The sequence below is a fragment of the Bemisia tabaci genome, chromosome 1, assembly GCF_918797505.1.
Source record: "Bemisia tabaci chromosome 1, PGI_BMITA_v3".
In the NCBI taxonomy this organism is placed as follows: domain Eukaryota; kingdom Metazoa; phylum Arthropoda; class Insecta; order Hemiptera; family Aleyrodidae; genus Bemisia; species Bemisia tabaci.
The window spans coordinates 20707714-20721414 of record NC_092793.1 but is presented as its reverse complement, the minus strand read 5'-3'; the positions used below and the strand labels follow the sequence as shown (position 1 = coordinate 20721414).

Below are 13701 nucleotides of genomic sequence, written 5' to 3'. Positions count from 1 at the left end.
ATCGATTTTCGCTATTTCTCTCAACTGTAATAAGATGTGCCCCGAGTTTACAGAGGAACGTTTCGATCACTTTTTTTGACGACGCGACGGTAGAGTGATCCAGTACGGCAGCTATATACAAAAAATAGCAAAATTAGCCGTGCTCCTCTCGCTACTCAAATCGTCACGGCTAAAAGGCCGGGGGTATGCCCTGGCCCTCGAGCTCCTTGCTCCAAGAAGAACGTTCGACACGCCTGACAAAGTGGATGAGTGAGAATAAGTAAATGTTTAGATGAAGTAACAATCTAAGAGAAATTTTAAATTGATATCATTTGAAGTACAGCCCATGATGTTACACATTCAGTGGCTTAGGAATAATGGACAATAATAAATAAATAATACGAAGTTTTTTTTTTTTTAGAAATGGAGTATTTTTAAAAATCAATTGAAGGAACGATTTGCTTTTTTAATGTTGGCAAAAGTAATAAGGAGAACCGAGATCAGGGAGGGAGTCGTACCCAAAGACGTTACAAACAAAAAAGAAAATATCAAGGAACCAGGTTATATAGAAATGTAATACTTTTCAAATGCCGGCAAAATATATGTATAAAATAATCAAATATTAAAGAAAACTACTTGAAATTCAAGGCAAATCAAAGAGAGAGAGAAACAAATACATTACATTCGGACCCAAAATACCTATAAAAAGTATGAGAGTGGGGAGAAAATGAGTACTTAAGTATGGTTAAAAATGAAAAAAAAAAAAAAAACAGCATACCAATAAAGGAAACGGAAATATTTCAAGTATGAAAAAAAATAATTGAATGGAAACACGTCTCGACAAGTGAGGTATCAAGTAAAAGATAAGTTTACTCAATTTTCACTAATTTCGACTGAATCATGAGTACTTTGTAGTAGTCACCAGGAAGCAATTGGAGAGTCAACTTTTCTTTGGATCTTACTTAACTTTACTTCACAAAACGCAACTGTGCCGGGTATGCTTACGGAATAACCTCATGTTTAATCGCCGATCCGAACTTAATTTGTCTTATCTTCACTTAGCCTTTGTTAAGTAGCCTAAACTTAATCTATCCTCACTTCATACAAACCCACCTAACAGAAATTTACTTAACCAAAACTCCGTGTGGAATTCTTTTTTTGACATTCATTTTACTGGTATTTTAATTATACAACTGTCAAAGCCAAATTCCCTGTTAATTCGAGTATCAACTGTTTGAACAAGGTACTACGTTGACAATTATTGTTTCACACCATGTCCGGTTTTGGGGATTTTTGAAGCTCTTGCTGTCGCCCTAAAGCTCTGTTACCCCTTAGATGTCCCAGTTGTCTCAGACGTCCTAGTTGTCCCAGACATCCTGGTCGTCCCAGTCGTCCCAGTCGTCCCAGTCGTCCCAAACGTCCCAGTCGTCCCAAACGTCTCAGTCTTCTCAAACGTCCCAGTCGGCTCAAACGTCCTATTCGTCCTAGGCGTCCCAGGCGTCCCAGGTGTCCCAGTCGCCCCAAACGTCCCAGTCGCCCCAAACGTCCCAGACGGCCCGGTCGTCCCAGAGCTTACAGTGTATTTTTGAAATTTTAGTTCGCCGTTTTCATCCACGACTTTAACTCCCATCTTTGGCCATTTTTTCTCCAATACCCCCTTGATATCGGCTCTCTCTGGATCAAACGCAGCTAAGTATTCAACACCTCGCTCGTAACCACCATTAGCTAAGACTTTCATGAAGTCTACGAAGTCGAGGCCAAGGGTGCCTTCAAGATAAGGTCTGAGAGCTTTCGTATTAAACCAGCATTCACACCTTGTCTTGCTCGTCGATAATCTGGGACTTGCAAATGGAAATTTCTGATTTTGGAAGGCGACGACCCAACCGAACTCCCGATTGCATTTGGCTGCGCATTCTTCTCCGCTAAATTTCATGAATCGCATGCCTGAAATAGATACGCAAATACAATTTAATACATTGTTTTTCACATACTCCCATTTTTTGTGAAAGAGGAAATAGACCTATACGTTTAAATCTGTCACACTTGCAGCTTTGATTTTTCCTAAGAATAATGTGGACCAGGTATTATTTTACGATTCTGAGTATGGCATGTAGCCGCGTGCTGAGTACTATACTCAGCTCTTCACCTTACGGCCAAAGTGTCACACGCGCCATGCGACGCGACGTTTAAAAATTTCCGCCACCATTTTATTTTTTTACAGAGAAATTTTTGGTTAAATCTGTTTGAAAGTTTCACTGAATTTTATCCGGCAGAACAAAGAAAGTTCAGTGAAATTTTTGGACAGCTTCGGTTCTGTGCAAATAAATAAAGTGGCGGCAGAAATTTTTAAACGTCGCATGAAGCTTGTGATACTTTGGCCGGAAGGTGACGAGTTATTAAGCAGTGTTTGAGCCGTATTTCTTTTGATTTTTTTTTTTTATACTGGCCAAATAAGCAATTTCCCTAATATCATAGTTGTGCCGAGCACATAGTGGAGCCGCGCGTGCATTCATTTTTCAAAACTTGACAGGTATGACAGATGTGCTAAAGTTTACGGTATGATCAATAGGCAAGAGGCATATTTGAAAATAACGTGACTTAGTTCGAGAACAGTCATGGGCGTTGTCAGAATAATTTTGGTGTGTTTACACATGACTTATATCTTTCACCTACACGAAAGTAAAAATCTCAAAGAGCTAAATTTCCGGACCAAACTTAAAAAATAACACTAGATATACAGCTGACTCTTAAACATTTCGAACGTAAGATCGGGGCTCCACCCTTGTTGTCAAAATGAATATAAAAATTCAGCTAGTCATGCGTAAAACTGACACAAATTCTCAAAAGGATGGCCGGTATCGCAGATAATTTGGGCAGAATGAAAGTTAGAGCATTAGATACATATGATAATGCAAAAAAATTAAACAAAAAAAAAAGATACTGCGCAAGCTATCCGATAATATGGACACGCGGGGTACATACCAATTTTTATCACTAAACTAAAACTTATGTGTGAAATATAACGAGACGCGGGATCTGGTTCTTGCGAAACCAGATACCCATTCCAGTGGCGTGACGTGAATTGCGATATATCGATTGTTATGCCATTTAAACCTACGGTAAAGAATCGATTATTAAGGTGTTCGCTGCGAACACCCTGTTTATCGATCCTTTTCTATAGGTTTAAGTGGCATGACAATCGATATATCGCAAAGCATGCCACGCCACTGACCCATTCTGTGATGAAAAATTTTTAATGCATGAAACCAAGATTCATGTTTTTATATCTGAACGTCGAAAACCAACTAACTACAAATCGAGACGTAAATTAGTCAGTCCTCGCACTCACTGAACACTTGTAATGGTAAGTTGAAGAAAAAAGACTTCATACTGACCTTTTACAGAACTTTTCAGTAGACAATCCCCTGCCTCTATCATCTTCAATCGCTCTTCACTTTTTTTTCTTTCCCCTCGCATTTTCTCTATTTGTCGTGCTTCACTTTTTTTCAGCGCCTTGCCGTACTGGATCCACATTTTGAATGTTTTTTCACGTATTTCCAAGAACTTTACCGCCGGGAAGTATCCTTCATTACAATTCGTGGCAAACTCAGGCCATCTGGAACGTTGCTTTATTTTACCAAATTGTTCTTTAATAGGCAAAGAATTCACAAGACATTCGCATGCATGCCAGTCCTCGGTCATTCGTCCAAGAGTGAAAGGAAGCCAATCCTTATCAGTCAAATAAATGAAGCCGAACTGCTTATCGCATTTGTTTTGACACGTTACATCAGTAAGTACTTCTTTTCTTTCTGGAAAAAGAAAAAAATCATTTGGAGATGCACACTAAACTGTGCGAAAGCGCATCTCGGGAGGAAGGAGAGGCAAGCAGGAACGTTTTTCAGTCAAAGCTTATAAAGGAGACGCAATTGGCTTGCGGAGGGGCGGGGGGCTTCATGGAATCCCTTGGGCACCCCTGAATCGCCTTCGTAAAAGGTCAATTTTAAATTGCAAGGAGGGGGCTAATCTCTTGCCTCCCTCTCTCTAAATAGCGCCGCAAGATGAATCGAGTCGATGGAGGATGTCGAACAAAACTGGGAAATTTTAAACGCTTATATCTTAGTTTATACAAAGCTTTGAGGTTCTAAAAGTGGCTCCACTGGTTTTCTCGTGAAAATGTCTAATATAGCACCCCTTGAAGTTTAAAATGAGACGGAATAAACATTAAAATTTGCAGTTTTAGTCAAAAATGTCATGTTCGACCTCTCTAATTGACTGGACCCACTGTGCGCTGTTGACTCCAAGAGAGGCGACCCAGGACGGAAAATTACTGAGACACAGGAAAAGGTTTGAAGAGTCATGTCTTACAGAGTCTAAGCCCAAAGCCAAGATTCAAAAGTTATGTTTTTTATGCCCTTTCCAAAGACTTGGCACTAAGTGGGGGCTACCATTTTAAAGGAAAACTCTAGGGTTCGTTCACCCCACCACCTCAAAAGGTTATTCCGAAACTTTGAACTCCAAAAAGCAATTACCTTTAACTTAGCATCATTTCCGAAGTTTCAAATAATATATTTTGGTTACCAAAAAATTATCTAGGTGGAGCCGGGTTTTTGCATAAAGTCTATACTTTATGCACTTCTAAACTTAGATCCGCTTATCGTAAAATTTCGCTAAATTCAGTTCTATTTCCATCATGGTTTGACAAGTGAAAGATCGGTAATTTAATGAATGTTTATTGACAAAAAAGGGGTGGGTACCTGGTACCACCTCTTTCGGTTCTTACACAATTTTTTTACGGCAAAACAAGTTATAACGTCATTACTCATTCTCGCTGGGGATGTTATTAGTTTTCTACAATACAGAATTCAAGAGGTATTGATTTTTCTCATTTTACCAGTTAAGAATGCCATTTTTACTGATCGGATCCAACTCAATATGAAGAAAAGGCTCTTTGGTGACGTCATGTCATAGTTAGGAGCATACCTTGCCCAAAACGCAGCGCACAACAAGTAATAAAACAAAAAGTAACGCGGTCACTTTGTCACAATGACGCTATTCGGGAAACAATTGAAAAAAAAAGAACCAGTGAATAAATTGGTCATACATTTGGACAACAGGCAACAGTTGTTCAGTATAAACGAACGTCACTAAATGAAATCAGTGGAATTAATAAAAAATACGGGGACTTTGTCGTCCACGGGAAGAGAGACTTTCATGTTCAAAAGCAAATTTTCACGGTAGCTTTTTCTTATCGAGTTGAAAAAGTTGAAAAATCAGAATTTGAGTTTAAGATGGAGAGGACTGTTCAATCCCGGCATCAGTTGGTCAAGTTGTGATCAATTCACTTGATTTTGATGTCAATAGAGAGAGTAACGCTTCATTTTCATACGTCTTTTTTTTGTGTGCAAGATATGCCGAATTAAATGTGAAACTCATAACTTCTTGCCGATGCCTGTAACCAATAAGGCCCTTGCTACTTTTCAGGGCGGTCCCTCAAAAATTTGAGGGTTCCCAAAAGTCGTGTCCTTCGATCTAAGAGCACTCCTAACATTTCAAGTCTGTATCTCAACTTGCTCAAAAGTTACATGAGTGATGCTTGGCGCTGGTGTTGCGGATTTTTTGGATCACCTATGTATTCGTTTAGGGATCGAGTCTGTTGCAAACTTTTTAGAGTTTCAGCCGACGTGTGTTAAAAATTCAGCATAAAGCTGATATCTCAAGACGGAAGGAAAAAGCTCACACAAGCACAATTTTCCCTCGAAGAGCTACACTGTTTGATGCAACACCCTAATAACAACCATTCAGGGAGGCAACAGACGCATTTCAGCCTTGTTGGGCCAACCCTCAGTGCAGCGCAGCCTCCTGAATTTCCTGCTACCAAGCTCGGAGAGGTCGTGAAAACCAGCCCGAGACTTAGGCAAGCGGTCGCTGGTGCAGTGGTGCAAGTAGTAGTGGCAACAAGGTCGACACGCGTCTGCAGTTGCTTTCCTGAATGGTTGTTACTAGCGTTGCATCAAACAGCGCATCTCTTTGAGGGAAAATTGTGCTTGTGTGAGATTTCCTTCTGTATCGAGATACCAGCTTGATGCTAAATTTTCAACGCAAGTTGGCTAAAAAACTCTAACATACTGTCTTACGACCCGTGCGTCCACCGCAATCAGTTTGTATAAAAAAGAGTTGCCAGTAATAACGAGTGGCTCTATACTTGCACGATGACAGCAATAGAAAATCCGAAAGTCACTTTTAAGGTCACGGAATGTGCGTAAGAAATTAATCCGCATATGACCTCGAAGAGTATCGTATGACACGGACATAATTTGGTGGTAGTTAAACATGCTTGGAGAAGCAGCAAATATTATAAAATTAAAAGTAATGAAAATCATTGAATTTCTGACCAGTTTGCTGCCAAGATGGCATTAAATGATCGGAATTTCAATTCTTTTCAAAACTTTTAATTTTTTTTTTTTTTATATAATTTGATAGGTGCAGATTCGTCCTACCGGTTCAACAACTTCATTCAAAAGTAAAGATGCCGCCGTTATGTCACATATGTCAAATGACCGCGACCGTTTTTAGCATGGCGCGGACTTATGTGAAACCATTGCGACTCTTTTGTATCAAATCGAATCTTTGCCGTTTTATTCTTTTTGAAGCGGAAGGCTCAAAAAGGATGCGAAAAAACGCAGATTTTGAAATTAAAGATTCATTTTGGACAACCTTGCTCTTATTGCGATTTTAAAGTCATTTTCCGTAAAAATAACTTGTCTTTTTAATCCAGCAGAGATTTGCAACACACCCATTTTAGACTTTTTTACCCATGTTTTCAGATTTTACTCTCTCTTGATCCTCATTTTGCACCATTTAAATCGTGCATTTTGTTTAATACTCAGGCACTTTTTCCTCAATATCACATTTTCAGAACTGCAAATTTCAAAAAGTGTAGTTTTGTATTTTTAGGGGCTTCTTAATGCAAAAATGTTCGAGAAAGTGCAAGAGTAGTGGCTCAATTTTGTTTGTCAGCACTTGAATCTTTCTCTCCGTGACAGTCGTTTGAATAATGAAGCCGTGTGTCGACTCACCTTTGCGTAAAGTCGCCATCAAAATGAGCATATCTCCTACCCCGACTCTTCCAGGGGCTCCCCCAGTGTAAAACACTTCAAATACTGGTTTAAAAAGTTCTTCGTTCTGATATGTGTTTGGACGAGAATCATACTCGTACTGAATATCGAGAGCCATTCCTGTCGAACGCTCGATGTACACCTTTCCGTCGCAGAAGAAGTTTTCTGTAATTTTCCTAACCAGTATATTGTAGTCGAGCCTGCTCTGAGCAGCACAAAATTTTTGGACGAAGGCTTCCATGATACAATTGCAGATCATTCCATTATCTCTGATCATTGGCCTGGTAAAAGGCAGGCTGTGTCGGTAGTTCCAGTCAGGGACGCGAAGTTGCCCGAATGCTACGTAGCAAGTTTGCTTGCACGCCATTGTGGAGAAATAAGAGCCCGCTGAAATCAGAAAGAGTCAGTGCAAAAGAACCATTCATCTTTAAAAGTGCCATGCGTGTATGAGTCTCGAATTCCCTTGAAACTACTACAACTTTCAAACCGCGAGATTTGTTTGCCGATTCGGAACCGTCCATAAAAGATGATAATTGGGGAAGGGGAGATGGAAAGATGTAGGTATGCCTGATGAACCAACCCATATATGCCCATTGGGTCGTTAGCGACCCATCGCAGTTTTTGACTTCTAGTGTTAGTGTAAATTAGGGAGTTTCATGTGTTTAACACAGGATAATCCATGTCTGGGGTATAGGCAAGCCTATTTTATTTTTGTTGTGACTCAACACGTGTTTACCCTGTCTACATAACGTCAAAAACATCGAGTAAATAAAAAATAAATAAAAAAAAAAAATAGTTTTGGGCATACATGGGTTTAAAGGAAGATGGGAGGGAGAGTAGAGACAAAACATTGGAAAAAGGATGGGGTTCAAAAATCGGAAAAAGCATTGAACGTCAATAATGAACTGCCATTGCTGGCTGAGTCAATACATTCAGCAACTCCTCTGCTCCTATCGGAACTACGTGGTCAGTGTCTAATTCCATCTAACATTTTCGAATTTTTTTAAGTGAGCTCAAGACAAAGCTTTTTTAATGTTTTACTTATTTTTTCCTTAACTGATTATGTATTCAAGGACGAGATCGTCTGTTTCTTGGGAAGATTATCCTCTCGCTCGTTTAAAAAATTTGAGGGTACTTTTTTCCCATGCAGTACTTCGCTGATATGAAAACGCCATCCTCTATGTATTGTTCTCAACAAGACAATATAATACGTATTGACGGATTAAACATTTCTATTGCCTTGGGCTAATAAGATATTTCATTTTTATTCTTCCTCCAGCTTAATACATGCATTTCGCGACACCAGTGTTCATGGGTTAAAATTGTAACTGTTGCTTCATATGAGAGCTTAACTTTCATTCAGATTGACTTGTACTCAAGGAGAATGCAGAGGTGCGCCCTTATTAGTGAAGGAACTTTCTCTTCGAAATGATTTCAGCTCAATTTGTGGCAGCGTAGCTCACCTTCCTTTCCTTCGGAAAATACACTTAAAACAAAGTTAAAAGAAAACTATTTCCTGTTTGAAACCGATGTTAATGTACCATTATCAAAAGTTAATTGAAAACAGTACCTCTAACTTTATTTTAGAATTTTACCCCATGAATTCCAGAACTTTTCCTTCAATAATTGATTAGTTGATCAAGCGACTGAAATCAAGATCTTTTTCAACAGGACCGTCCTTAATGGTTAAAATTTGAAATGTATTGATCGTACGCAGGACTGAGTAATTGCGTCGAAGCTGCAAATCCCTTATCGGGTTTTTTTAATGTTTAATTTCTAAAAAAGTCTTCACTGACCTCTTTTTTTAAAAGACCCCACAATTACGTCTTTAATTGCTGTTGTTACAGTATCCGTTGATGTATCTACCACAGCCTTGCCCTTTCCAGTGATGTCACGGTTCAAAGAATATCTGTCCGGCGTTCCAGGAGCTGTTCCCAAACGACTTCGATCCGGTGTTCCAGGTGCTGTCGCCGTCCCTAATAGCACGCCAAAAACAAGTTTGTCACGGAAACGTTTTATTTAGATTAACAAACAATTTTCTACGAAATAATTAAGTAAATGCTGTTTAGGCTATTTTAGAATCCCAGTTGAGCATTTTTAGTTTTGGATTTTTTTTTTTTTTTGGAAAAGTTAAAAAAATACTTTTTGTTTGGTTTTAAAAGTGAGTACAAAATACTGAGGGGGGAGACTAGGACTTCACACTCGCACTCATGAGAGCTCAAAATTTTTTACTCTAATTTATTGAAATTTGTGAACTTTTTGGCTTTGTTTGCCCCGTAAAATAGCGTGGACCCAGTACCATTTAACCACCTTGTTATATACAGTTCGGGCCACATTTTTAGTGTTTTTTACTTAATTTGTAACTTTTAATGTCTTTGAAAATTCTTAAAAATGTTTTTAAAATGATAAGAGTGTGACATCGAAACATTTTTAAAACGTGTCGTCGTCACCAATACGTATCATCTCGAGCCTTTCAAAGTTTTGTTCGAAATGTTTTACTTTTTGTTTAAAAGAAACATCTTTTAAACATTTTATTTCGGTTCAAAAATATTTTGAAAACATATTTAAAGTGTCATTAGGGGTAGTACCAGTTGATGAATTCGCTACACCTTTGCCTGCATCGGCCCTTACAGGAACCTTCTGTGGTGGAAAAGTTCTTCCCGGCGATTGAGGAGGTGTCCCCTGGGGTGTTCGAATAAGAGGTGTCATAGAGGGTGATTGCACAGGTGTGTCAGACGGTGTCAAAAGTGGTGTGCTTGGCGCTGATGGAGCCCGTAGCCTTTGTTCCTTAGCCTCGGCCTCATACGGAATATGAACTTTAACTCCGTTATCTCTTAACCATACCCTTGCACCGCAGAATCCTTCGCCGTAGGCTAGGTCGAAGAAATTTTGGAAGGCCCCTTCGGAAAAATGATTCTTGAAATATTCTTGAAGCCCTTTTTTATTCAAAGTACAGCGACATTCTTTTCCTTTTCGAGTCACGCTGTGCTCAGCAATGTCTACTCGGCTTTCTTGGCTTTCATATTCTGGAACAATTACACCGAATTGGGCCACGCAGTGCTCTTTGCATTCGTATTCTGAGATCTCGTTACCTAGATTTTGGAAATGAAGTTGAATTGTATAAGCTTTAACAATTGCGAAACAAATCTGAGTGAAAGTAGAGTTTAAAAGCAAGAGCAACGTTACGCTATTTAAAGGATAAAGGAGGGATGAGTGTCGAAGAATACGTATCTACTACTCAATACAAATGAAACATTTTTTCCATTATATAAATCTGGCTGAACTCTTTAGTACGTCTTTTTGACTTCTGCATTCGAAAATGGCATTTTTTTTTCTAACATGCACCCTTTCTCTGTTACGAATTTACCCCGGATAATTCCGTTTTTCCGAGAGTTATTTCGCAAATAATCGCTGCTTGAACGAGCAAAAGGATATCATTTTTGTATTCATCACTTGAAATCCCTCGTTATTGTCTTCTCTAATCCTTTTCGTTTTGGCTTGCTTGGATCTGTGCTACTTTTCAACCATGCAGTGGGCTAATTGTTGAAATTGGTAGACAAAGTGATAGACAAATTGATAAGCAAAGAAGATAACAGGGATATAAAGGGATCCTGTGGATGGAAGCGGCTAGTTGAAATGGACAAAGAAGGTAGGTAATATACTAACTAACGACGATTACCTAACCAGCGGGAGACCCGATAGTTAGTCCATCATTTCCTTCCTTAGTCTGTAGGAGCCACCCATTTCAAACCAATAGGATCGTTCCATATTCCCTATGTCTTCTTTCTCTTTGCTTTGTCCATCAATTTCGACAATTAGCCAGCAGCCCTATTTTTTGTCAAGGCATTTATGAATATAAATGAGCGATTATCTGGGGTAATTATTTCGATTGGAATATAATTCGCATGCATGTGGAATTGATTAATTTCAACATTTTAACCATTCGCATGCCGAATTATTAGTGTCATAGGCGTAGCTAGGCCATTTTGCTGGGGGGGGGCCTGGCCCCCCACCACCGGGGGGTCTGGGGGTATGGAATACCCCCCAGGTCAGCGGGGGGTCCGGGGGGCCTCCCCCGGAAAATTTTTGAAATTTTAACTCTATTTGAGCGCATCTCGAGGCACTTGTGGCGTTAATCTTCCTTCAATTTCTGCATAAAATTCACCCAGTTTTATGCATTTTAAGGTTAAAATACTTTGAAATTGTTGCATTCAACAGGTTATTCCATTTATTTTCTCACTTTTAACCACTCATTTGTGTGAAAATTGCGAAATAAATGTTTAGTGAATGCCAGAATCATTGTTCTGTATTAGGAAAAGCCCATGCAAAGTAAAATATAATATAATGAGCAAGACGTAACTATGAACGAATGAGCATTTGTCATGTACCAAAAAATAAAGATATGAATTATGAATTAGAAAAAAATCGATTGCATCCAGATTTTTTAGAGCAATTCAACTGAATAATGAACAGAGAAGAAAAAACTAACCGTTCGAGCGCGAGATTTTAAGTAAAAACTATGTGCATTAAGAGTGATAAATTTCATTGATTCATAATTTTATTTTACACTCTGATTTTTCCTCGTTAATTAGAGGTAATTGAATAAACAAAGCAGGATGGAATTAATGTTAAAGATGTTAAAGATGGTGTTTTTGCACCATCCAGAATTTCTGGGGGGGCCAGATGATACTATTTCCAATTTTGGGGGGGGCCAGGCCCCCCCTGGCCCCCCCTTCCTACGCCACTGATTAGTGTATTTTCTTAGAAAATACACTATTTTTTATATTTAAAATTTAATTAAGTGTCTTCTAACCTTCTACTACTGGTTTGAATATGCCCAAAGTACAAGTGTCTCCTTTTTTCTTAAAGGGCAATTGCAGAAACGGTACCTTTTTCGGCTTTGCTGAGGCTGCAAAAAATCATCGAAAAAATAATTCTACGGTAAATATTGTGGCAGATCGAAAAGAAACTAGAATAATTTTGAGACGCATTGAAAACCTTTCAGGAAACGACATAATAAACACAGGCCAAGTCGATTTAATTGAACTTTTTTTTAAATGACTGTATCGTAATTTTATACTTTTTCTTTCACATTTAAATATTTATTGAAATATGAAGAACTAAAACCTCTAAAAATGTAACTGAAATATCGTGAGCATCAAGATGTAGACCAGTTGGATCGCATTTAGCAGTAGAGAATCAGCGCAATTACAATAAGTGTTTTAAAATGTCTGTATCTTCATATTCGCTTTAAAAAAATCCTCGAATATGAAAGAGTTTTTGTATTTTTTCCAAAAAAATTTTAATTAGTAATAAAGGAAGATAATCTAAATTTTATCACTGAACATATTTAGTTTCTTGTGACAGCAAATAAGAAGTCACACATAATTGCACTGTATAATTGCGTTGGTTCCCTTTAGAGAAATGCTATCCAGTTGCACATCTATAAAACTTTTTTTAGAATAGTAAGTTCTCTTGGCTTCGCATCGCTACTTAATCGAACAGTTAACGCTTATTATTAATAAATACATTTTTGATGAATTTTACAAATGGTTTACATGTATTGATTAATCAATTATTATTTTGGTGTTCATGTCATGGCTTTTTATTTTTTAAGTTAAAAAAAAAAAAACGTCAAAAAATAATTGAGGCCTTATATGTAACAATGGCGGATGTGAAAAATTACCTTTTTGAAACACGCTTAAAAAACTGCTATGTTCACACAAAAATTTAATATGTTTGGCTCTGGCATAATGTACAGATCTCGAAGATCACATCTCAAGTATTTTCTCAAAATTTTCTCGATGCCAAAACAGTTTTTTTAATGTGTTTCGAAAAGGTAATTTTTCACATCCGCCATTGTTACATATCGACGGTGAAACTACCAAACCACGTATCTCGTTTGCGGTGTTTAAAAATCTACGCTCGCATTTTATTTTTTTGAAGTAGACCAAATCAATATCATTCCTTGAAATTTTCACAGAATTTTCTCCGCACGAAGAGGAAAAATCACAGAAATTTTCAAGACTGGACGTTAAGTAGTTTTTCATTTAAAAAATAAAGTATGACAGGAAGTCTGCGACGTCGCAAACCGAGATACGTGGTATGGTAGTTTCACCGTCGATATAATACCTCAGTTACTACGAGGGCTAAGAACATCTGAATATCACTGCCTGAAATATTATCATCGCCTCAAACTTCCACATCTGACTCAAACTCTGACCCATGAATTACTTGAGTCATAGAAATGACCTAAAAGTTGTTTCTGAGGAACGATAACAACATTATACAAAGCTGATTGTTTTGTAATAAATATCATTGCCATGTTTCGATTTAAGTAATTAACCCAAAAATTATACTAGAGAATATTTGTTTCACGATTATTTAAGTACCTAGAATTTTCTCTTGATATATTGACTGCCGCAACGCGGCTACAGGCCACTAGTTTTATTATATTGCCAATCAGATGAGATATTTTCATCATTTGACTTGATTCTTGTGTGTAAGGGGGCCAAAGCACCGTATGACGCTGCCAAGAATTCTATTTCCTCTGAATATATAGATTCGTCCAATTATTGAGGCCCCAAAAAAAATTAGTTGAAAACGT

At 38.1% G+C, this 13701-nt stretch overlaps 1 protein-coding gene across 1 annotated transcript; it reads right to left on the bottom strand.

Moving 5' to 3' along the window:
- Positions 1 to 560: 560 nt before the first annotated feature.
- On the bottom strand, positions 561 to 13419 carry LOC109039821 (uncharacterized). Its single transcript, XM_072306588.1, has 7 exons — positions 13329 to 13419; positions 11908 to 12003; positions 9683 to 10186; positions 8891 to 9070; positions 7056 to 7481; positions 3375 to 3788; positions 561 to 1923 (listed from the first exon to the last, which is right to left on the bottom strand). The coding sequence occupies exons 1-7, from the start codon at positions 13417 to 13419 to the stop codon at positions 1304 to 1306; spliced, it is 2331 nt and encodes a 776-aa protein (XP_072162689.1). The 3' UTR covers positions 561 to 1303.
- Between the last annotated feature and the right edge of the window lie 282 nt (positions 13420 to 13701).

Coding starts and splice junctions, on each gene's coding strand:
- LOC109039821 (XM_072306588.1), bottom strand. CDS start 13,419: ATGGCAATGATATTTATTACAAAACAATCAGCTTTGTATAATGTTGTT. Junction 9,071..9,682: donor TGTAGCGAATTCATCAACTG/GTACTACCCCTA, acceptor GCGTGCTATTAG/GGACGGCGACAGCACCTGGA. Junction 7,482..8,890: donor GGGGTCTTTTAAAAAAAGAG/GTCAGTGAAGAC, acceptor TTCTGATTTCAG/CGGGCTCTTATTTCTCCACA.